At 36.9% G+C, this 26548-nt stretch overlaps 1 protein-coding gene across 4 annotated transcripts in view; it reads right to left on the bottom strand.

The window, feature by feature from the left end:
* LOC306857992 (cytohesin-1-like) overlaps positions 1–26548 on the bottom strand; it is a 63639-nt gene that overhangs the window by 10425 nt on the left and 26666 nt on the right. For 2 of the 4 annotated variants that reach the window (XM_079398324.1, XM_079398322.1), the window contains exons 2-3: positions 5286–5368; positions 888–952 (exon numbers count right to left, since the gene is read on the bottom strand). In XM_079398324.1, coding sequence (XP_079254450.1) covers positions 888–952; positions 5286–5368 — 148 coding nt within the window. Of the gene's footprint in view, positions 1–878; positions 953–5285; positions 5369–20234; positions 20444–26548 lie in introns of those variants that run through there. The other 2 variants (XM_079398323.1, XM_079398325.1) reach the window with 2 other exon arrangements.

The following is a 26548-nucleotide window of genomic DNA, read 5'->3' as shown; positions in this document are numbered from 1 at the left end:
AGGTGGAGGAGGAACAAAGAACGACAAAAATTCATAAAAAGGAAGGTTAACGACATGGAACACTTTCTGAAAATGGATTTCTTCCATCCAAATTCCCGTGAAGTGTTCGGTGGCCCCAGTGGGATCATGCATCATGTATAATGAATGGACCTGATTCAGTTTGATGTATATTCTTTGATGTGATTCAGTTTGGTCTGGGAATATGGGTCACTGCAGTCAGACAGTATCAGGGGCCATTCACACAGAAGATGCTTTTGCATTAAAAACGCAAGACGCGGGTAGTGGAATGAAGAAATAAGCATCTCGAGAAGCTTTTTTTTTTAAAGTAGCACTTTTAACTTTGTAAACATGCTAGACAAATGTTTTTGACCATTGTCAAAGAAAAACAATGGAAAAACAGTGCAGTGAATTACAAAAATGTGTTTTGCGTGAACAGCCCCTCAGACTGCATTAAAACAAAGTGTTTGAAATGCTTCCTTTATAATTATGCTTCCTTTGAAATGATTCCTTTATAAAATGTAATGTAAATAGACCAAACTGTTATGATACATATTGTATGATGTTAATACACATTCTTGCAAAGTCCTAAACACATCTCAGCCAATTTACACAAATTACACCCTCTCTTACCAAAACAGCCGTACATAATTCACCAGCCACCCCTCCCGCAGGGGGCACTGCCATTAAATATTCAAACAGGGGACAGGAAAGACTGAGTGTGTGAGTGTGTGTGTGTGTGTGTGTGACTCCTCTGTGGTTGCTAATGAGTAAATGGACAATGTGCATTTGTGTGCGAATATGGCAGAATCAGATAGCAAACACCAGTTGAGGCGGACAAATTGGATTGGACTGTGGTAAAGAATGAAAAATAAACTCACACATCTTACCTTTCTTGAGTGGAGCCAAGACATTCGATCTCGTTCGTCACCTTTGCTATCTCATCCTTGAGCCGCTATTAAAAAAAAAGAGAGAAAAGGAAAACAAGGCTGAGTTAATTGAAAGGAGAACTGAAGGTGGAGCTGCTCTCTGACGTCCCTTTCAAAGTCAGCCTGCCACAGAAAGTGATGGAGAGCTGTGAATCTAATAAAATGAACACACAGAGGATCATAAATATCTAATATGATTATCAAGAGTATGAAACATTCAATCATGGTGCAGTGTGGCACCTGCATTAGATATCAAGATGAAGTAGCATTTGTAAGGGGGAAGGGATAGGGGGACAGAGGTGAAAAATGAGTAATAAAGAGATCAAGAGGGCATATGAGAAAGAGCATGTTGAGTGTGTGTGTGTGTGTGTGTGTGTGTGCATGGAAAAAGATATTCCCAATGATTCCAGAAAAGCTGAGAAATGCCTTCATCTTAACAATGGCAGGTTACTGGCACAGAAGCTAACTATTATATATATATGTGTGTGTGTGTGTGTGTGTGCGCATGTTTATGTGGTTTATGAGGTCACAAATTTGTATAATGACATGGGTATGACAGAGGTATTACAATATGAAGGTGGTTTATGAGGACACTGCCTATGTCCCCGTAATTCAAAAGGCTTAAACATACTGAATGCTGTTTTTTTGAAAATCTAAAAATGCACAAAGTCTCCTGTGAGGGCTAAGTTTAGGTGTAGGGTTGGTGTAGGGCAATAGCACACACAGTTTGTTCAGTATAAAAACCATTACGCCTATGGAGAGTCCCCATAAACCACAAAAACCAACATGCGTGTGTGTGTGTGTGTGTGTTTGGTGTGTGTGTGTATATATAGCACGGCTGTGATTCTGATGCCCTGGAGTTCACATCTCCAAAAATGGCAAAGCTAATTTTCAAATAGACATTCTTTATTAACAAACCACATATTTGAAGTCTAAATAAGTACATTCTCGCCTACAAAAAAAAATTAAAACTACATTCCGTGACACAAAAACAGTATTATTTATAAAATTGTAGTGGACTTGGGTGTCCACAATAACACTCACTGCGAGAAACACTGCAAGCGGAGTGATAAAACAGTGAACCATTTGGACTTCTGTTATCAACAAAATATTGCACAGCTGAAAAAGTCTCTCAACCAATCAGCCAACTTCATCTCCATTAGACAAATATTACATGAGCAATTTACTAATCATCCTGTTGGTATCAAGGACACCTGGAACCATTTGGTTAATCATTACATTTTATTTAGTACATGACATTTATACTCACCATCACTTCCCATTTTTTAGACAAAGGTATTACACACCCATTCATTTGCGACATATTTTAGTCAATGTGCTTATGCTTCTGTTAAGGGTATAGCACTCTTAGCTCTAAAAAAAAATGTCAGTAGGTTAGTACACTCAAATCAAAATGCGATATAGACTAGTGTCTGTGAACATTAAAGGGTGGTCATATGATGCGATTTCAAGTTTTCCTTTCTCTTTGGAGTGTAACAAGCTGTTCGTGCATAGATAAGAGCCCTGAAGTTGCAAAGACTAAAGTCTCAAAACCAAAGAGATATTCTTTATAAAAGTTAAGACTCTGCCACACCCCCCAAAAACAGCTCATTCGAACACGCCCCCACGTCTACGTCATGGTGTGGGAAGATTTGCAAAATCTTGAACTCCGGTTGGATGATGCACGGTTTCATACAACTCCTTGTGACAGAAATATTACTTAATATAATGATAGTACTACTACTAATAATACAATTATTAAAAACATAATATTTCAATAATATTTACCAGAAAAAAATAATAATAATCTACCACCAAAATTTATTTTGCAGAAAAATATAAATACACAACTAAAAAAAAAAAAAAAAAAAAAATTAAATTATGAATTATTATTATTTTAATATAAATTACTTAAAGATGCTTCTGATTATTAATATTTAATGAAACCATTAAAATGGAATACAGAAAATTTATGGAAAACAGAATTTGGTTAAAAAAAAAAATCTAATAAACCTGAACATGAGAAAAAAACAAAAACATTTCACAGGGCCTAAAATTAGTAAAAGTATTAGTATTAAAAGCTTTGTAAATTGCTGTTTAACATTGTGCTTTTCATGTTGTGCTAGACATGTTTTTTTGATTAATAAAATTTAAATTTAACCATTAAAAAAAGAAACTTTAAAAAAAATTTAAACTAGAAAAAAAAAAAAATGGAATTTAGAAAAAAATCAAATGGATTTCATAGGGCTCTATATGTCAGACCACCTAAAAATCCAGAGACGTGCTATCACACGCACAGCATCGATCAGCTTGGGCTAACCCTAATTGGACAGAAAGGCAACGGTATCATCGATAACCACACATGGCCTTCAGGGGCTGCGTCACGTAGCGCTGGATTTGAAAGACAGAGCCAGATTGGATCTGCCAAATGTCTGAACACTGAGTTCAGTGAGCACGAACAAAAACCATTTAGATCAGCCGAGCATCGATTTTCAAAATCACTGGTTATTGTAGTGAAAATCAGAAGCACTCTGGGAAATGACAGATGTTTACTTATACATGAGAGCTAAAGTTCTGTCTAGTCTCTTTCGCTTGAGAGGACTAATACAGCAGAGCTGACCTGATTCAGATCAGACCATGACTTGGGAGAGAAAGTGTGTATACTGATCAAAAAAGCAAGGACATTTGGAGAAATGTGTGTACAACATCATATTAGTGTTTGTTTTTGTATCAAAAACTTTCGCTTGTATTCATTCACCATTGAAAGTTTGGTGTGTAACCCACCCAACCCAGGAATGCTCCTGGCCAAAGACAGTCTGTGTCTCTTCAGGTAAAAGGGAGGGTCTGGTGGTGAGCAGCATCATACAGCTCCTCATTACGAGTGTAAGAGGGTCTGGGAGAGGAGGTAGTCTGCTACATTAAGCTGATTGGATCAGTTTTCTCTGATCATGACCCAGCACAACCTTCACTCATGTGAAGGAGAGACTGGGGTCTTATAATGCTCCAGTTAACCCAGCTTCTACGGTTTGTCGGCGAGACAGAAATTCTTCTTCTGTCTGTCGCCACATATATAGAGAGTAAAGCAAAAAGAAATCCTCTGCAACAGGTTTATGACACTCCCAGGAATCTTATTCAGCCAGACAGACATTTTTCAACAATGAAATAAAAAATTCATAAAGCTGAGCTTTAACTGACTCAAATGCTTTGCACAGATTGCAATGTTATAGACAGAAAGCTTTCAAGTATAACCAAAAAAGTTTGTAGTACTTTTAACAAATATTTTGACATGCACTACAAAAGTTTAATTTATAATTTTTTTTAGTTTTGTTTTTAAAAGAAATTAACACTTTTATTCAGCAAGGATGCAATAAATTGATAAAAAGTGACAGAAATGAGAGTTATAAAGGTTTCTATTCAAAGAATCATAAAAAGCTGTTTTTACAAAAAATATTAAGCAGCAAAACTGTTTTCAACATTGATAAGAAATGCTTCTAAATCAGCATATTAGAATGACTGAAGAATCAGGTGACTGGAGACTGGAGTAAATTCAGGGATTCAGGAATAAATTACATTTAATACATTTCTAATACATTACAAAATATATTACAATAGAAAACAGATATTTTAAATTGCAACATTTATTTTGTATGTGTATGTGTACTAATGAAAAACGAAGATGTCAATATCAAGCCTGCTATTGTATATAAATAAATAAATGTCTAATTTAATAAGAGTAAAGATGACTATTCTAATAGAGAGGGATTCCTCTGCTGATGGCAGTCATGTTGTTCAAGGGCAATTAAGAAATAGATGGAGACTGGAATGGAACTGGCAGATGAATGCCAAAGATATGCCACCAAACTTCATTTGGAGGTTTACATGATTGATTAAATCATTTAAGAGACGAAGGGGACAGTGTTTGGCAGGAGGGGCATTAATGGTTGACATTCCAATTGCGTAATAGAATCAGCATAATTGAATTTGCTGGACTTGGCTCGCACCATCTGCTCCAAAGGATACCTCCCCCCACTTTCAAGAGCCAGCTGTTACAGTCTATACCTCAGGGTGGGACATCCCATCAATCCTGTACACTGTACAGCTAGGGTCACAAAAGCCCCTCCCATGATACAATTCCTTTTCTCTACAGGTCCACCTCACTCTAGCTGCCCTGCCCAGGGCCAAGAGAAGGGTGATAGAAGGGCATAAGGTTGATTTGGTGATATTAATTAGCATTATTAGACATCCATGACCATCAGTTCAAAGAGCAAACACACTAAAACTAGCAACACTGGCTGTGGATTCAAATTATTTTTGGGGCAGAAATGTGGTAATTTCAGAGAAATTATTTAAAGATATTACCTGTATGTCCTCCAGCAGTTCCTGTTTTCGCCTCCTAATGTTCTCCAGTTCCTGCTTCTCCTCTGGCGTCAGGTCGTCCGGTACTTTGATTGGAAACAAACAAAAGCAAACAATGAGCGTTCAGATGTACAAACACAAATATGCAAACGGTCAAGCTGCAGTCTCTTTACCCAAACATTTTTGTACATTTCTAAGAGGTTGCATGGACAATCAAAATATTTTCAGGGGAAACAGAACTGAAAATGAAGGGATGTGCAACAGAACGAAGGGAGATTGTGAAAAGTAGAAACTGCCTGAGGCAAAGCACTGCCTTTGAGACACAAACGAACTCAGCAATCAATAGCTTAAAAAACACAGCAGTGTTGTTTATATGGGCCTCTGGTCCAGAACATCAGGAAGTTCTCAGAGCAAAGCAGATAGTTGTTCATTTCATTAAATGCTTTTCCTTTACGCTAAAAGCAATTTCGAAGAATTTGAAGAGTCCAGTCAGGACAACATCACACAAACTAGCTTAAATCTCGTTGTTATTCGCGAAATGGGTTAGGAGAAAAACAAAACAGTTATCTGAACATATTCTCTCACAACAAGCGATACTCTTAAACCAAGAATGAATATTTTTATTTACATTCTTTACATTAATATATTATTTCATGCATCACATATAATATAATATATACACTACAAGTAAAAAGTTTGAAATAATTAAATGTTCTTTCACGTTTTTGCTCTCAAAGGTTGTATTTATTTAATTAAGTACAATAAAAACAGTAATATAATTGCAAATTTAATATATTCCTGTGAATAAAGATTAGAATGATTTGAAGGATCATGTGACACTGAAGACAGATATAAATGATGCTGAAAATTCAACTTTGCTATCACAGGAATATATTACATTTTAAAATATATTCAAATACAAAACAGTTCTTTTAAATTGTAATAATTTTACAATATTACTGTTTTACTGTATTTTTAATCAAGTAAATAAGAGCCTTCTTTCAAAAACGTCAATACAAGATAGCAATATACTTGTTTTCAATAAATAAACAAAACATTTTTAAAAATGCAACACTACCATAACATGACCCAGATATCAATATAATATATTTCAAGGTCCCTGCTGATCCACAACCTTGGCAAACCAGCCAGAGTCTATCATTCCACTCAGCAGTTCTGATGTGCTCTGGAGAGCCCTGATGTTGGAATTTGCAGAACACAAATAATTTATATGAACCTTGCATCCATAAACCCAAAGATTTCTCTGAAGTAATTCAGTTTAAGTGCTTTGTTCAAGAGCACTAAAGTCAGTTCAATACCGGGCTGAGGGCCAACATCCCCACCATTCTGATGCCAGTCAGAGAAAGACTCTGCTTTTCAATCTTTGTGCGTTACATTAAGATATTAATACAGCATATATGAACAGTGTTTAAATTGAGTATTTCTCAAAAGACTTGCTTTGATACTTGCGAATAAAAACATCTTAAGAAAATTCTGTATTAAAGAAAAAGAGAAATGCTTGTAACTTTACTGAGGGAAAAAAAGGATGTAAAAAATACTATAGTGACTATAGTTAGAAAGCTACCATAAAATATATGGTGAGAAATTAAATTAGAAATGTAGATTACATGTTTAATTTAACAGATAGTTATTAATTTTGTTGTAGAAAGCATTTATAAGTATCCAAATAATTATGAAAATTAAATAATTACTTTTTTTTATTATTATTTACTACAGAAGATTATGTAAAATCATTATTATTATTACTACTGTCACAACATGACAGATTTCTGTTATCAATTATGTTTACAAAATGATTGGCAGTGGAGATTAATGGCTTTATGTCATTTGGAGACAGAGGTCATTTGTCTTGATCCACGCGTCTCTTTAATAGATTGGGGGTCTAAAAACAACACGGGGCATTTGAGGACATCGGACCTTTAAAAAAAACTAAAAAACAGGGCACATTCCTTTGGTACTGAAAAACTCGTAAAAAGTATGACAAGACAAAGGCATTTAAACTCAACCCTGACCTAACCTAGCCACATGATCAGCTGACCTCCCAGTAAAAACAAAGACACTCGGTCATATGATATGACGACCCTCACCTTTCATGTGACCTCATTAAATCCCTTCCTGGTGGCCCGTATGGCAGCCTGACCCTGCAGGGGACCTACAGAGACCCATCTTGCAGCCCATGGACTAATTGATTCCTCGTTCCATTTACAACTTCACAAACGGATCACAAACCATCAGGCTCCAACATTAGCTGATGAGAACGCTACCGTCGTGATAAAACCTACGGCCTGCCCACATGATCGTCCTCACCAATCACATGGATAACCATGTTTCGGAGCGACTGCTTGTCACTGTGGCAACGCACTGCATGCATTTTCCTGCTGAACTCCAGCTGGGATGTTTGACAGGCAGTATGTGAGCAGAAATCCTGTCCAAAAAGCAGCCCATCCCCCCTCATTTTGCAGAAATTGGTTTTGCAACCTCCAGCAGAAATCCATTAGTCTCGCCTCAGGTGAGGCTGGAGTTTACAAGCAGGACACATGTTCCTGGAGCCGATATCAAATAGGACGAAAAGGTCACTCAGGTAGGAGTGAGTTCAGGTGGCTATATTGGACATCCATCGCATCCATCATTTCAGAGGAACTGGGATATGTCATAATCACAAACATTGTGGAGTTTCAACACACAGACAACTGCACTATAAGATAAATTTGCATTACAAGCATTTTTCCACAAATATACAGGCATCACTTGTTTGGATATGGATTTACATCTATGGAAAAAGCAGCTTAGAGCACAACTGGAGGATATCTTACAGTCTTAAAGAGACAGCTCACTCAAAAATGAGCAAATTATAAAAATAAAATAAATTTACACTGAAGAAAAAGCATTTCTTTGAAATAAAAATCTTTTGTAACATCATCTGAATGCCTTTAGTGTGACTTTATCAATTTGATGCATTCTTACTGAATAAAAGTATTAAATTCTTATACATACATTACACATATAGTATATTATTATGACCATATTATATTTGGTCCACAGGATCAAAGTCAACTCCCATCTCAACAGGAAAAGGTTAACTGTGATCTTCTAGCTGGAATTCAACATTCATATGAATTTAATGAAGGATTCTTGGTATTTAAGGCATCCAAACCCATGCAACCTGAACAGACAACACTCAACAGCACCAACCAAAGACAAAATATAATTTCTCAACCATAGATGCTCAAATTTGCGTCACTCAGGGTCAGGGCCCACTTTTAGAAAATGAGAGGTGAATAAAATGACCAAGTTAATGACACTTCATTTTCATTTGGCACTTAATTTTGTTCGAACCTCATGTTCAGCCTCATTCATTAAAACATGCAAAAGTGCTAGCCATCTTTAAGGAAACGTTGACATTTTCCAGAATATAGGAAGTGTTCATATACTTTACACACAAATTCATTCATTACACACGTTTCATTTACAAACTCAATGCTTTTAGTATGCAAACTTCTTAACTTTATAGCATATAAAGCAGCTGAAGACAAATTTGACATTTTACATTTTTAACGTGCTTTTAACCCAAACCATTGATGCTAAATAGGTGCACAGTATAGTATTTGGATATTTTGATGTGTTGCGTTATGGAAAAGAAATATGATGATGAACTTCAAAACCGTTTCTTAATTACTCCGATGACTCTTACCAATTATGTATATTAAACATGTTTACACCCTTTCTGCAAAACTGGAATGTACCCATTATAGATCAACAAATCTGTTTACACTGCATTATAATCAACACAGTTGCTTGCAGCATAGACAGCATTATTAACGGGAGCTTCAGTTTATTGTCAAATAAAGTGTTGATAAACTCACAGCAGGTTGAAGTTTGAGTATCTTACATACACGACACTACAAATGGTACCCATTGGAGGCCCGTTATGAATCTGCACACATCCATGCAGTTATGAGCCTAATGCTTCCTCATGTGCTTGCCATTGAAAACACAAAGCGTTTATGCTAAAGCTGCATTATCATTTCATTAGCACATTCCTAATGAATCATTAGAAGCCAAAGTCCTGGTTTAATATTCATGTGCGCTGAGAGAACAAGCTAAGATGGAGCCAATTAAAGATTCACAGTAATGCTTTTGAAGACAAAGACTGCAAAAAAAACAAAAAAACATTTATGTTACAAAATTGACAGACTTAAAGGAATAGTTCCCCAATGCCTTTAAAAATCATATTTTTTTATTAAATAACCAATAGGCTTTAGTTAGACTCACAGCCTTTAAATTAGGGCTGTGCAATTAATCGAAATACAGTTTCGATTTCTGCCTCCAACGATTATGAAAATACAATAATAGACATAAAACGATTATCTTTCCAGGGGTGCGCTTTTGCTCCTCCATAAAAGCCCAATTTCACGTGCACATCAGTAAAATCATGTAACATGACTTTTGAAAAATGGGATGTGCTTGATTTATTTAAATTGATGTATTCATGTTTTTAAAAGCGTGAAAAAAAAACTTTGACTATACTATACTTTCTGTGATGCGCTCAGAGACAGAACACAACACGGATTGTAGTTATCTTTTAGCTGACCGTATGCGCCTAAACAGTCAAATACACATAAAAATGTGGCGCTTGGTGATTATTCACATAAACCCTCATCGGTTATGTAATAAATGAACGTAAACAGTCGAGAATGAAAATATGTGTGTAACAGTAAATTGGATCTGTGCGGCTCTTAAAGTGACAGCGGGGTATATTCCTGCTGCGACTGTGCGCTTAATATTAATAAACAACAAAAGACAAACTCAAAATCACTCACTGCTCTTGAGTGAAAGACTTTTTGTAGCTTTAATAAGTAACAAATTATGATTTTTGTCATAATCGAGCAGCCCTACTTTAAATTGCTACTTACTAGTCTGTTGCTGTTGGTATTTTGGGACATTGTCATGCTAGGGAGTATCTGATTGGACAAAAATCTATAATGCAGGATGAGTCATTAATATGTTTAATCCACTTACCAAGAACAGAAATACATCATTATATATGCAGTTTTATGTTGACTTTTAGGAGTAGAAGCAAAAATGGCTAGACTATGATTTTGGGAAAATTATGATTTCATAGTGTCTTCAGCCTCAATCTCAAAATGAATAACACGCTGTCAAAAAGAGCAAAATCATTAGATGAATGTAAATTAAGAGTGAGTATAAAAGCATGCCAGTCAAACATCACACCAGTTGCCAGTAGCTGGTTTGATACAAACATGTTTATTCATGAACTCGATACTGCAGCTTCTAGCCTGGCTTGAGTTATCCAAATTCATAAGCTGAAGCTGGACGTCCCTGGTTCCATTTTGCGCCGTGGCAACAAGGTTCTTATCCAAGCTGGAATGCCCTCAACCATGTGAAAGGTACCAGTCAGTCATTTCCAAGTCAAATGTTGGTCTGAACGCGCTGGCAGGTGCCACTCCCGCAGAGACATGTCTGCCTTTGACATCAATATGAGCATATAAATCTTCAGGGAGAAGCCGCTCTAAATTGATGTCAAAGAGTCTGCAAGCCACGTGGCTGCAGTTTTATGGAAGGTGGGGTGTCTTTTGTGAGCTTTTATGTTTTGTGTGTGGCCACAGACCTCGGTACAGCATTACAGCTTAATAGAAGGGTACTATGAAATGGTTTCTTCTCCATTTATGGCATTTAAGTCTTGGTTTGTTTTGCCTTATGATGTTGTGTATAACAACATATGACTAATGGTTAGAGAGAAGGTTGTGAACAGACATAAGAGAAAACGCACACATTACATTTTTTTTTACAAATATAAACATTTGAAAAAAACAGGCTAAATGAAAATTAAAAAGGTTGTCTTGGCAACTAACTGAAATAAGTATGTTTGTTAGTAAGTGAAGTACTAAAATTAATAAAACTTAAATCAATTAAAGATATACAGAAATGTTAAAAAAGACAAAATGACAAGTACATTCCAAAAATACTCAAAAAAAAAAAATCAACAAAAACTGTAAAATGAATTCAAAACATTAAATAGTACTATAATAGCATACAAAAAAACAATAACAATTATTATTAATAAAGTATTATTATAGTTATTGTAACTTCTCACATTAAAAGGTGCATGAATCAACACTTATAATAGAAGTCAAAGTAGGGCTGCACGATTCTTGCTAAAATGGGAATCACGACTTTTCTCCATGGGAATTGAGATCACGATTCTCTTACACGATTCTCACAGTATAATAAAGAGCTGGAGTAAGAAAATTTTTTCTCTTTTCTTTATTTTAGACCCCTGAAAGTGAATAATTTTAAAGCTTTAAGTTGTTGACGTCACTCCATTCCTTTACTTTGAATGGAGTGACGTCAAGCGTTGCCGAACTGAATTGTGGGTCCCTCGCGTCGCCTCACTGGCGTTGCACGCGGCAGTAGTTGAAAACTTTTCAACTTTTCAAGCGCCAACGCAGACGTCAGCCAATCAGATTGCCTTATGCAAATACCCTAACGCAGACGCTAGCCAATCCCGTTCATGCAGCACCAGAAAAGTATGTGATTGGCTGTTATCACTATGACGGCGCATCAGCACCATGGTCAGCACCAAAGCCGTTGAGAAACAGAGTTGCGACACTCCCATAGGCTTCCATAGGAACTTAGGAATGCGGAAGTAAAGTGTGTCATGGAGCAGCCAATAGTTCCAAACAACCAATAGTTTCAGCATTGAAGCCCATTCATTTCAGTGCTTCTCAAGCACAGTCGCCAGAAAGTTGAGGAAATTACAGCATTTTCGCCATTTTAACGCATTAGTTTACCTCTCGGAAATCTGACCAGTAGTTGTATTTTATGAAACGCGTTAATGTTTATTTTTAGATAATAGGCAGTATATGCTATATTTGCAGTTAGATAACATGAGAAACACCTTAATAGCGATCATAACCAGATATTAGTTGATGCTAGTTGTTTTACGTCTTTCTGCAATCTTTCTCTCCCTGAAGGATGTCAAATGAGTTTGAAGACTGCCAAGGAACACAATTTGCCCTCTCCCTGGATATATTATATAATATATATATATAGTAAAATAGTTTGATGAATATGATGATGCGCGTTATCATGCGACTCTTTTACCGGGTGTTTTGAAGGCAGATCAAAGTTCACACAACGAAAAATGTGTAAACTGGAATGAAGCAGCGATCGGAGCTCCTCACTATCCGCGCTGAAGCTGTAATCGTTCGCGAGTTTAGTTGTTTTTTTTTGTTCGCCAGTTTAGTGAAATGGTGCACGGCGCATTATACACGTCCGTAAAGACATTCCGAGACTCCGGAAAATCACTGGCAGTGTGAATGAACCAAAATCTAACGATCCGGGAACAATTGCCGGAACACATTACCCATGTATTTTCCGGAATCTCTGTGTGAAAGGGGCTATACTGTCTCTACTGACCAGGTCAATTCAACACACTCACTAAATACCAGACGTGTCACCCTTGAGCTCCTTTCACACTGCACGTTGGTCCCGGAAAATTGCCGGAAATTTGCCGGAGTGCCTTCTGTGTGAACGCAACCACGTCCCGGGATTGATTCCAGGATCAATCCAGGGTTGGGGACCTAGTAACATTGCCGTGTTCAGTCCCGGAACGAGCGCTGTGTGAACAATGCCGGATCAATGCCGTAAAGGCTGATGACGCGCGTTATCATGCGACTCTTTTACCGGGTGTTTTGAACCCAAATCTAACGATCCGGGAACAATTGCCTTTGTATTGCATTACCTGTGTATTTTCCGGAATCTCTGTGTGAAAGGGGCTTTGCAAACACACCACAGGGGCAGAGGAATGTGTCGTCATTAATCAAGTCACTGGCTACGTGCTCTGTCATTTGGACATTGTAAAGGACCAAAGAAAACGTGGAACGCAGAGATTGTTTTTCTGGGAAAACGCTAGCCAAACATCTCTTATTATCCATGTCTGCTCCAACTGATCCTTAATCCTGGAGAACCCCAGTTTTGGTTTCAAACTTAGTGAGCAGAAAGCATGTCAAGAAATCACACTTCCAAAGTAGAGGTAGGTAGCAAGCTTTGGCTGCCTTCCAAAATACCTCACTTGGGTCAAATAAGGTAACATCACATACATTTTTTTTGGAATAGGCAATCCCATAATCCACTGCAACGGGTGCCCAGATGAAATAAAAAAAACTAAGTTGACTAGAAATATGCTTCTAAAAGCAGTTAAATCTAATTAACTATCATTCAATTGCTTAGCAACATGCTAATAACAAGCTAACAAAATATGTTGCTACATTTCACACTATCTTAGGTTAGGGATTGCAAACAAACACCAAAGAACTAGCGCTGAAGAAAGCCGACTATGGCATCACCTCGCATCGCCTGTGTCGGTGCTACAAAAGTTGTACCACAACGGACAGACTACAGCCAACAAGCAAGTAGCGCTCTGCGCTTGTGTGAGAGAACATAACTCTCCCATACCAGCAGGTGGCAGTAGTTTGTATTCGTCATTCAAATAAGAAGAGCTAGAACTTTGGATATACAAAGCAAGCAGTAATCTGGGGCCAATTTGATATGCAGAATTGCCCAAAAAAACTAGACTAGAGCTAGCAGTGCAGAACACACCAAAAAAAATAAAAATAGGGTTGAAAAAAAATTGCATGTGTTTTGTGCATGAGCCGCATGTACCCCAAAATGAAACTGCTTAATCGTTGACATTCGACAATTCTTCTCTTCCGCGTCACCCTGGTGCCATTTTGGAAAGGCTTGCTGTCTATCGAGGGTCAGAAAGCTCTCTGATTTTATCAAAAATATCTTAATGTGTTCTGAAGATGAACGAAGGTCTTGCGTGTTTGGAACAACATGAGGGCGAGTAATTTATGACAGAATTTTCAGTTTAGGGTGAACCATGCCTTTAAAGATAATCTTGCAAGTAAAGTTAAAGCGTCCACCAAAAAAAAAAAAATTCTCTCATCATTTACATGTATGAACACTGATAAACACGCACACATTGAGCTCATCAAATATGGTCAACCAAAGCTCAATCGAACTAAACCTCACTGATCTTGTTTGTCAATCAAGCATGTTTGAGCTTCTGTTTGCCATATTTGATGACATCCCTGCAAGTGTGATGCTCAGGGTTTAGCTATATAGAAATCATATTCTAAATTAAATTTCTCAGGTTATATTATATATATCTTAAAGTGGTCATCAGATGCCCATTTTCCACAAGTTGATATGATTCTTTAGGGTCTTAATGAAAAGTCTATAACATGCTTTGGTTAAAATTTCTCAATGGTAGTGTAAAAAACACCTTCTTTACCCTGTCAAAATCAGCTCTGTTTTCAGCAAGCCATTCTAGTCCATGAAGCTTTAAATGCTAATAACTCTGCTGACCCCGCCCCTCTCTTGCGTGGGGTGACGAGCAGACTGTAAACTTCAGCCGCGAAACTGGCTAACAAGCACATTGTTAAGAAAGGCGATTTGCAGAGATTCATAAAGACCCCTATACTCACTTCTTCTGTAGATGAAGCTGGATCACAAATAATTTACGTTAACAGATGCATTTAGGCAGATCGGAGATCGGCGTATTCCCTTCAAAACGAAAGTAATCATAATCCTCTGCGTCTTCAGCGGCTCAGGTATCGGGAGTAAATGACGACTGCTATTTTCATTCATTGCATCCAATAACAAAACACCTCAATCGCTTAATCTGAGACATTCTTGTCTTCCCCTGCACCGGAGTTGACACAATGGCGGACAGTTCACAGCTCATTCAGGGCGGGTCTAAGGTAAGACGCTAGTGTCAATCAACTATCGTGGGAGCGGCCTGTGCAGAACTACGTCATTCTGACAAGAATCTCAGAACAGCCTGATTTGAAAAAAAAAGGGATTAAAAAAAAAAAAAACACTGGGTTGATTTTTATCATTATAGGATGGATGTGTACTGTACACACACTTCCAACACACATTTATGTTCAAACAACTTGTAAAGTGAATTTTGCACCCGATGACCCAATACATTTTTTCTTGGAACGATATGAGTCAGTTTCATAGCTGAAAAAAACAAAAACTTCAAGGATGCTTTTGAAGACAACTCTATCGCTCCCTTGAGTATGGAGGTTTGTTACCGACAATTACGTTCAATGGGACCATGTTTACAATAAATTGGCCAAACATCATAGTTGCGTTTATGTATTTACATAAAGTAGCCTATGTTTAAGGCCTTTAGAAGGCAGCCACATAGCCAATATACTACCACAAAACCGCAACCATCAACAAGTATCTTGGTTCAAACATCAGTTGATACAAGAACACCCACCACTTGCTCTGTCTAAGCATTGTCTCTGCAAACACACCGATAAGAAAGGCAGCTGAAGAACACAAGCCACAGATCAGAACAGCAGCGTAATCAACTCATCCCAGAAGCTCATACAAAGCCTCCATCTAAACAGGCTACAAGTCCTGTGGCTGCCACGAGTTTCCTGATGTCATACTGACTATCATTCTATGATCACTATTCAACTAGTGAGGGGAAAATCCATCCACAGGCCTGCAACAGAAACTGGCATTGGGTTTGTCAAAGTGTGCATTCGATTTATAAGATGTAGCACATGCACTGCTACATTTAGAAAAGAGTGAAATTATGAATGAAGACAAATGACTGTAAATGCACAAAAATAAAAAATAATGTACCTGTGAGAAATAATCCTGTAATGCTGAATGACAGTTCACAATTCCAGCTTCCCGGTTCTTTTTTTTAATCCATTTAGCTGAATAAATGCACCTGTATGCGTTACTGTCACCCAGAAATACCAGCAGAAGCCTAACTCACAAGATCTTCCAGTAACGTCCAGCACTCCATGTGTGAGTGGAAGTGATGCTACAGGAAGATGAGGCAGCCAGTTTGAGATCTCGACTGTTCTGCTCTCGGCACAAACTCTGCTGTCTCTGAAAATGACCCCCTCCTCTCCTCCTCATGTTCTTTCTTTTATCGCTCTCTGTAACCCTCTCCTCTGGTCTCCTCCCCTGGCACACAAACTCATTTCAGCACACTCAAGAGCTCCACTCTGTGGCTGTACAGAAATCTGCCCCATGTGTTATTTCAATGTACTCTACCATTTAAAAAGTTGCGTTAAGTACCTGTATTCAGCAAGGATGCCTTATATTTATCAAAACTGACAGTAAAGGCATTTAGTGTTATAAAAGGTTTCTATACGCTTTTTAATTAATCACAATTTCGAATTTATATTAGACCATTTTTCATTACACAATTAAATAATATACTTTTTTTATTTTAGGAAGCACAACATTGATAATAATAAACAATGCTTCTTGAGCACCAATGATTTCTATACGATCATGTGATATAAAAAATTATGGAAAATATATGCATATAAAACTATCTAATATTTTTACATATATGTGAATGAGATTTTCATTGGCTATATTAATATTATATTAATGGCTTTCATTAATATTTAGAATGCAAAGCAGGGTGGTCCATGGCCAATATAATAGAAATGTGTATAAATATAATTTATGACAAATTATGATAAACTTTGAAATAAACATTTTTAATCAATATTCAAATCAAAATGCACAAAAAAATATTAAATTATTTATTTTTTTAACAGAACAGGTGCAATATTTTTCGACAAGTTTTAAAACTGACAGTTCAATAAAAAGTTTAACTACAGAAACAAACTACAGTCAGACAAAACAACATTGGAAGGATTAAAGAAAAAAATTAAGAAATCCTTTTTTAAAAATTACTGAAAGGGACATTTAGAAAAAAAATAGGAACAGAAAAGAAGACTGTGTACACTAAAGCGACTTTATTGTTCTGCTCTGCTTTTGTCTCATTCTTATTCCAGCCACAATAAAAGAGCCAGAGAGCAAACATGCCTCTCCCTCGTGGATGTGTTTGCATTCAGGCATGTTGTGGTTTCTGTCCTATACTGTCCAGTTTTCCCTACACAGTAGTGGTTCACAATATAAATATAAACCGAGCACAATCACAGTCCTGCCTGGCCAGTTTTCTACCATCAGCAACTCGTTTTCATAGCTCAAAAGCTCAGCAAGACGAGCTTTGGTTCCCTTACCAAAAAACCTGATCTAGATGCAATCTGAATTCAGTCAGAATTTCTTGCACCAGACGATAATGAAAATATAATTCGATCACACAGCAGAAACTTCTCAGGACTCGGTTTGCAGTAAGAAATAGAAAAGCCCGAGAACTGGAGAACTGGCCCGAGACACAGGCCTTACTTAATCTAGAGGACTTGATTTGGGGTTGCACCAAGTAAAGCCACTTGGATATCTGGGGTAAAGAGGGTACGGATGGAAAGAGGATTGCCACACACTTCCCAGTGAGTTTAGATCAAATTTAAAAACATCACTAAACTACTTCATGATGGATATTTTAAAGCCTATACACATTAAAGTTGCTAAAAATTTCTTTGCACTTTGGAATCAAATTAAAAAACAGCAAAGCATTTCCAGAACAAAAAATCCCCACAAATTAATTTATAGTAATTATGTAATTTATTCAGTTAACGTGATTACTATTGCACAAACTAGGCAACTACATACAAATAAAGTCCAAAGTATATTTCGCTTTTTAAATGTATGCGAGGGACGGCGTACAGTGCGCGTGACGCGAATTGCGTCATCAGAACAGGACGCGCGTACTGTACGCGCATCACCCGATTTTTGTAACCGCGCATACTTTGTACGCTCAGGTCGCACAGAAGTTATTTTGCAGTAATCAGGTTTTCCCACATGGTGGCAACACTGTCCATGGCTGTTGTTTCACAGTAGAAAACGAAACTAAAGAGACGGACAATGCCAACAAAATAGCAGAGACTGCAACAACAGATGCTCACATTGACGGGCGGCTTGTGAGCGATATGATACGAGACAGTTCGGCTTTGGTTTAAAAGAGTTCAGATATATTTGTTATCAGTCATGACTTAACAGGGAAAAATAGAGCAGACACTGAACATGAATGAAGCTTTCTAGAGCGCATGTTTCGACCGACTGCGTTCGCGCACAACATCAAATTGAGTATACTTTGAAAGGCTACGCGTTCGACTGTACGCATACGCTAGCATACGTGTATAAAAACGAATTATACTTAGGCCGTAAACCCAATTTATATTTCTGCGTCGGACCTACGCCGTAAGCTGTGCGTCGGTTTTCATTTATACTTCTGCGTCGTCGTCCACTTCGACGTGCAGTACACATGTGGACCGCTAGTCTGCAGTGTCCACGGGCATGTTGCTGGTGTACCATGGCAAAAGCCGACAAAGCGGCTCGTCGGAGAAGCATTATAGCCGTGACGGCGGCAAATAAATATCAGATCATTAAATCATTATTTAAAACTACAAAAAGGAGACAACAACGGAACAGGAGGATGGCATTCTTTCAATCTCCACAAGGACGTGTACCACGGCAGATTAACATTGTTTGTATTGCTATGCAATATTGTAATGCTATGTAATTTACTATAATAAATGATAAGACACTTGTTCTTTGCTTCATTTTAAATAAGAAGGTGTAACAAACTACATTACTGTGCTCATAAACGTACACGAAACTCAAGTACATAAGGAGGGAGGGGTTCTAGCAGACCAATCACAGCGCTTGCGTTCAATGTAGAATTCAATGTAGAATTAACGCGCTATTAGATTTTTGGAGAGGTGCACGTCAGGTACGGTGTAGGTTACAGCGCAGGCCTGTGCGTCTCTGCGTAGGCTCGACGCAGAAGTATAAATTGGGCTTAAAGGTTGTGTGGAAAACTGTTGCCTTCACTGCAGATGAAATTAAGCCGTCTTATCCAGAAATATTGTCGAAAAGGAATAACACATAAATCATGATATTAAAGCTGAAAATAAACATTCTTTAACAAACTGATGGGCAACATATCAGGGCAGTTATCATTTATCTGTCATCGGGTTATCACGTCTGTCAGTAGTGTGACCGTGCTATTTCTGAACAGAGCATCCTGTTTGTCTCATATGAGACTGAGGGGATCTGTGTCAGCACAAGCATAACTAACATCTGATGGATAAAAGGGAGAGAAGCATTTATTACTAAGAGTAAGAGTAATACAAAGACTTTGAGCTAACATAAAAAAATCAAATCTACTTTACTATTTTTTGTTTCTGAAACAAAAACTGAGCAACTCTTTCTTTGATTGCATCATTCTCTTGTGCATTTTGAGCAATTTTAGAGTGCGCCATCTTAACCCTTTCATGGAGGGCTTACTGACTCCAACTGACTCAGAAACACCATGGTCACAACAACCATAGAGTGGGCTAAAATAATTCTAATAGGCTTAGATAGATAGATAGATAGATAGATAGATAGATAGATAGATAGATAGATAGATAGATATAGCATTGTTGAGTCTGACTAATTTACTTGAATCAATTCTTTCGAACAGTTTATTTCAAAGAGCAGTTAAAAACTGATTCAGCAATTCTTTAAAGTTAAAACAAAATAATTTCCTGTAACTTTTATTTGCAAGTTATTTATGCAATACAATAACTTTTCACCAAACGAGTCCAATTTTCTCTCACTATCAGCTCAAGGTCGGTTCACGAACGAACTAATGCGTGAACTAATCGTAGAGATGTGGTCGTAACGACGGAACTTGCGACTATAATTGCTTTTGGGAAACGCACCCCTGATTATTCTTGTGCTACGGTTGAATCGATTCACCAAAAAGATCCGATTCGAACGAATGATTCATTCAGAAACATCGTTATATATTTCCCTTCAGAAAGAATGGACCTGTTGCATATCGATCGACTCCATTTCCATTAACATACAACAGCCCAAATGACAGGAGACAAAAACCAAGCCACAACAATGATATGTAAACACCACTGGCCACTGCAAATATGAAAACTTCTGAGATCCACTCACCGATTCCATCTTCTGATTTCAGCACCATGATAACAGCGAGCAATGACCTGCTGGCGGTTTGACAGACCTCACACTTTAACCTGATAACTCACTGTTTTGAACTGTACCGAAAACCACGTCTAAAAAGCTTGAGATGAAAAGGGTGTTTGAAAGTATTCGCAGCGGAGACCGGATGTGACTGTATGACAAGCTCATGCTCTGCAGACGGGGCGTGTCCCGGCGATGGAGAACAACCAATCAGCGCCAAGCTTTGGTTTTAGGGTCTTTTTTTGCTTGTTTGTTTTTTTTTTGGTGTGCGTGCAGAGAGTGACACACACACACACAGCCATAAACATTTAATGAAAAGGAATCTAAAAAGAAGCTTAAAAAAATGATGGGAGTCTGAACTTTTAGGGAGTATGGTAGTGTCAATATAACATCCCACACATGCGGCTTTTTTGATCGTTCTGACAGCAGGTCATTCAGGAGGGCAGGCTATTCTGACTGACACTTGTGGGAGGAAAGTTTTATGCATTGGAAAAAAGAACTGCACAAACTCCGTGAATCTGTCCTTTGTAAGTAACAGTAAAATACTTTCCTATTCTATGAATGGCAAAACATAATGGTATGACTTTATATTGCTTGGTTTCAGCTCTGTACTCAATTTGTGCCTTTAACAACCAACTAGTAAAACCATCACAATTCAATATATGAACTTTCTTTGATGGTGCTTTGTTTAAAAAAAAATTCTAAATGCATCACCATTCAAATTGAGTAAGGACACATTAAATTGATTAAAAGTGACAGTAAAGATTTTTACGCTGTTGCAAAAAAAAATTATTTAAAGTAAATGCTGTTGTTTTGAACTGTTTATTAACAAAAACATCTTGAGCATCATCATAGTGTCCACAAAAATATAAAAAACAGGAATAAATTACATTTTATAATCTGTTAAAATAGAAAACAGTTGTTTTGAATTGTAATATTTCACACTGTGACTGAGCTACTGTATTTTTTATCAAATAAATGCAGCCTTGGCATAAGAGACATATCTAAAAGGCATATCTTTTAAAAACAAAAACTTTACAACCCCAAACTTTTTCCAAGAATATAATCTCCATACAAACGGCATGAAAACTAAACTAAACTAAAAAAAAAAAAAGAATAGTGACTTTATGCTCTATGAAAAGCTGCATATAAATCTTTATACTGATTTCAATTCTTGCAACCTAAAATAATCTGAAAGATAGAAAGAGAGCAGACGGAAGAGACTTGAGATGTTTGAGGGATGTTCAAGCCTTCCAGCTACTCTTACACACAGAGGCTTGTATCCTCTTCTCGCCCCCAGGAGGATATTGGTCACATCTTAACCGTGACCAATGGCTGATTATCTTCAATACAGGATGACCGAACACTACGTGAACAAGCTCTTTGTTTGGGTGTTTACTGACCCTTTAAGACTGCTGAAGAACAAATGTGGAACTAATGTGAGACAATAAAGTGCCAACAAAAATACATCAAAGTTTTTAATTCGTGTGAATTTAAGTTGAACATCAGACAGTGCACTGCAGCACCTGGAGATGTGAAACAGATTCATTTTCATGGAGCAACTGGAAAAAGCATGCATCTATTTCGGTATCTCATATTCATAAATCTGATGCAACTATGGCCAGTGTCTACAGTATTAGATGCACAAGGAATACATCATTCTCATGAAGCTTTGTTTGTATGCGTTACCTCAGAGAAGAGGGTGTGGAAGGCAAACGCCAGCTGCTCTCTATTGAGCACAGCCTGGTGTTTACCAGTAAAATGAATGCTTATTAACATGTGGGCTGAGAAATGACAATTCTTTGTCAGCAGAATATGATAGACATTTCATCATTATTTCCATGATTAAAAGAGACTGATTTGCTGACTTAGTACTAAAGAAAAGAACATTTGTATGTCAAAGCAAAACTACTTGTGCTATAAGACGGGTTCCTCTTGTCTTCCACCTCACGGACTAAGGCAGATTCTGCAGAGGCCCACCATGAACCCCCCCCCCCAGAGTAAGACTAGAGTAATGTTATGCGGAAAATTCAGCTTTTCATCAAAGGAATATTAAAATTTATTAAAACAGAAAACAGTTATTTTAAATTGCAATAAAATTGAACAATATTCAAAAAAAAGTTGCCGTAGTGAAAATTAGAGACTAGTAATAAAAGAAATGTGAGAATTACAGGACTGAAAAAGGTCTGAAAATACTGAGATGCTTGGATACTTCTTGTTAACTCTCAGTTGTCATGGCAATGAGTGCTTACTAAGTTTCTAATTCTATGCAAATAATTTAGATGTATGGGTAGACTCATAACGATCATATACACACACATAGAGAAATACGAAGACCATAAAGTCCTTGGAATAAAACATTACAATAGAAGCAAAATACCCACAAGCATCTCGAATAGAAGTCAAACAAAGTGTTTACAGTTTAAATTTAATTCCGTTTCCATGACACTCACTGGGAAGTGAGAAGAAGATGATTTCAAGATTATGTTTCACAACAAAACACTTCAATGGAATAATGTTTATGGTCTCTTAAATCTCACATTGCCATTACACTTGTGGCAGCATAAGCTTTTCTAATTAAACCTGGGGAACTGTTCTTAATTAATAATTGAAGTGCTTTATAATAATGTACCATAATTTGTCACAGTTTCAATATTTATTGATCGCGACATTGAAATGGCCCTTGCCAGCAATGTAGACTAGCACTAACAGCTTCACAAGGTCCGGCCCTTAGCATCCTCTCACCTACCTTTCCACAGCAATAAAGTGTCTCGGAATGTTAATGTTTCCCTGCAGCGACTCCTGTACTGTCACCTTCATATGCACTGCTGGCAAGACCGCGACAGGAAGTTGTCAAAAACAAATCATGTCCTCTACTCCTATTGAGCCGATACAACACACACACACACATGCACTGTGCCACAAAACTGCCACACACAATCACGAGTCACATGATCATAGGGCACAAAAGCCCATTACACTCTCTTTGACCTTAAATGAAGGCAAACCCAACCAGAAAACAAACGATTATGGTTCTCAAGATGATACAAGATGCAAAACATTGAAATTCCTCAAAATGATTATACTGTATATTATCAACCATGCAAGGCTTTTCGAGTCACAAATACAATTTTAAATCTATATTAGAGAGAATATTTCCCTAAAAATTTGTCCTAACCACACTAATACAGCAGTGTGAACAAACAGTTTCATATTGAACCATTTTGTATTATTTGTTAAGGCTTTGCAAGCTCCCAGCATTCAATGCAGCATGAATAAATGACGTGTTTACTGTTACACGATTATTGCTTTGCTGTTTGTTGACTTCCTGCTTATGTTGTTGTTTTCATTGTTGTTAGTTAGTCATCTTTTTACTGCATGATGTTTGTCGATTGTCACTCTGCATCAATATAAGACTATTGCACATTTTATCTCGGCATTGCAAGATGTTTTCTTCAAAAGCAAAGATGGCAGAATTCGCATTGTATTATCTATGTGAATGAAAATTTGACAATGTATAGAACAAAAAACTTCAGCTGCCCAGAATTGATTAGCTGAGAAAGACATTTACTGAATGATTAATTCCAAATTTTGATTTAATGAATCATGTTGCTTTCATTTTTAACTTTTCTCAACATGTATACAGTGTATACCTCAATCAGGTTAAGCAGTTGCATATTCATTCCACCAGAAGGCGTTGCAATTAAACTCAACATCATTTTATTAGCACATTTCTAATGTGCATCTTAACCCAAAGAGTAGTATGTCTGTATACTAGACCTAAATTGCATCCGTTGACCACAATTGTAAGCACTGAAATATGAAAAGAAAAAAATTATAATAATAATAATAACTTTAATTACATACAGTAAATCTGGTGCTGGATTAGAAAATAATTAACATTTTGAATCCAGGATTTTTGTAATGGCTAATGGCTTCATAATAATTTCTATCAATCTTTTATTAAAGCTAATTTGGTAAAAAAGAATGGGAGCGAGAAAAGAGAGAATGGGAGCGAGAAAAGAGAGTCTGAAGAGAGAAAGAGAGAGCTGTTCATTCACAACCTAACCCAGAATAGAAACGGTAATGTTCTTCCCTCCCTCTCTGCACTGCATGCGCAGGAAAACAGGGCAAGAAAACATTACCAAACAAAAATAACACAATAACTGACCCTGAGGTAATATTAGTGCTCGTGCTATGTAATTTTTCAAAGCTTCACATTTCCAGCAAATTCGGTATTCTCTTTTTCTCTGTAATTTTCTGTCACCTCATGTCCTTTCCTGGTCTCTCCTCCTTCATGCCTACCAGAAACGGTACATTGCTGCTACTGAAAGTCACTGCAGAAGCAGAAGGAGACGGGTAAAACCCATGAAAACATGTCCAGGTTATATTTCATCCCAAAGTCAGAGAGAAAAAATGAGACACAGTAAGATACAATTGTGAACAATGAATTAGCATGGAATTATAAATACGGTGTTTAGGGTCTAAAATTATTAATAGAAAATACAAATTGCATTCTCGTTTCTTGAGACAGTACCAAACACCAATTCCATCTATAAATGTGGCCAAACTAAAAAGCAGATAACAGAGAAGAGAGAGAGAGAGAGAGAAACAACTACTTTTAAGAATGTGGATGGTTATTAAACAGTAACGTATTTTAATAAAAAACATTTTAAAAAGAATAAAAAGAGAATACTTATTTTTTTAAACACGTTTTATTATATTTTATTATGCATAATTAACATAATTTGTTATATTATATACTAAATATCACAGTAACCCCATTTTAAGCAAATGTTGCTCTTCTTACACTTTTTCATTTTTATGAGTTTAATTTTTTTTGTTTGTATAATTTGTTATATATATTTTATGTAGTTTATATAAAACAATTGTTATATTATGTGTAGAAATAAAAAACCTATATTACACAATGACCCCATTTATTTAAATAATGAAAAAGAAGCAAAAGCATTCTTAAACTTTTTTATTTTTTTTGTTCAATTATTTTATACATTTTACATGTAAATCAGCCAACAATAAAACAAGCTTTCAAAACAGCTCTCTCCCTGTCTGCCATTGGTCAATAAAACAGCTAGACCCGCCCCAAATTCACACCATTGGTTGAGTCGATGTTGTTGTATGGCTGGGTTTGGAAGAGATGCTTAGTCAAACCAACAGACCAATATTTTGATTGTGCCACAGTTATTTTTGTGGGAAATCATGGCTTCTTTAAAGCTGTTTCTGCATTGTGGGATAGGAGAAAGAATTATCAAGAAAACTTCAGGTGTTAAATAAATGATTGCAAAAATGACTACAGAGAAAACTCAGAAGAGACATGGGAGAGTTCAGTACAACAGGTGCACTGAAAAGATGAAAAGTGTAGACGTTTTGATGCATATATAAAGTTAAAATGTGTTTGTTGTTTGATCTGTGTACATGAGCAAAATAAATGCTGCCTTTGAGGAGAAAGTATGAGTTATCTGAACTCTGATGTAGAACCCCTGCTCTCTGAAACTGCAGGAAACGCATCTGAGCAGGAGACCAGACGAGAGAAATGAAATGAGGTAAGACTCCTCGGGGAGATGCAGTGCCTTTACTTGATGCTGCTTTACCCAGCAGACACAGCTAAAATACAGACAAGACTCCTCTGATTCACTATGCTGATTCTGTATTCTGATTGTGTGTGTGTGTGTGTGTGTGTGTGTGTGTGGCAGAAGCCAATTCTAGCACACAGAGTCTTCTGTTTAACTCAAAGCAGATGTGAGACTTAATCACAATCCTTAGTGAGACAGTTTGAATACATTTAAATATAATTTCCACCTCATAACCTTAACACTAAACTCACCCTGGCCATCTCTGAAGTCCCATAACTTAATTCCAAACAGATCTCAGTGCTGTGAATGCATTACGTTAAAATACACAAAATATGAAATTGCAAGGAAACAATGATCCTTATGTATATATTAATGGACAGTTTCTGCAAAATTGAAATAGAACAGGCCAATTTTATCAACCAAAGCAGGACTGAAACAATATTAGAAGAATAGCCCTTGAACGTTAACCACAATTATAAAAATTGATTGATCGAAGCGTTCCAGTAATTATAAAATACATATGACAAAACTATTTACATTATTGCCTAAATAAGCAACATTTATGATTTATTCTAGTCTGTCTAACAGGGATTTTTTTAATGATTCTTTATGCCAGTTACAAAGACGGACAAATGGCCATCTTAACAACATCAGGATCAAAACAGAGATGGTCCTCACTGCAGAACACAAGAT

The sequence above is a fragment of the Barbus barbus genome (genome assembly GCF_936440315.1).
Source record: "Barbus barbus genome assembly, chromosome: 38".
NCBI classification, from domain to species: Eukaryota; Metazoa; Chordata; class Actinopteri; order Cypriniformes; family Cyprinidae; genus Barbus; species Barbus barbus.
Note: the sequence above shows the minus strand (reverse complement) of the source record. Positions and strands in the feature narration are given on the sequence as shown.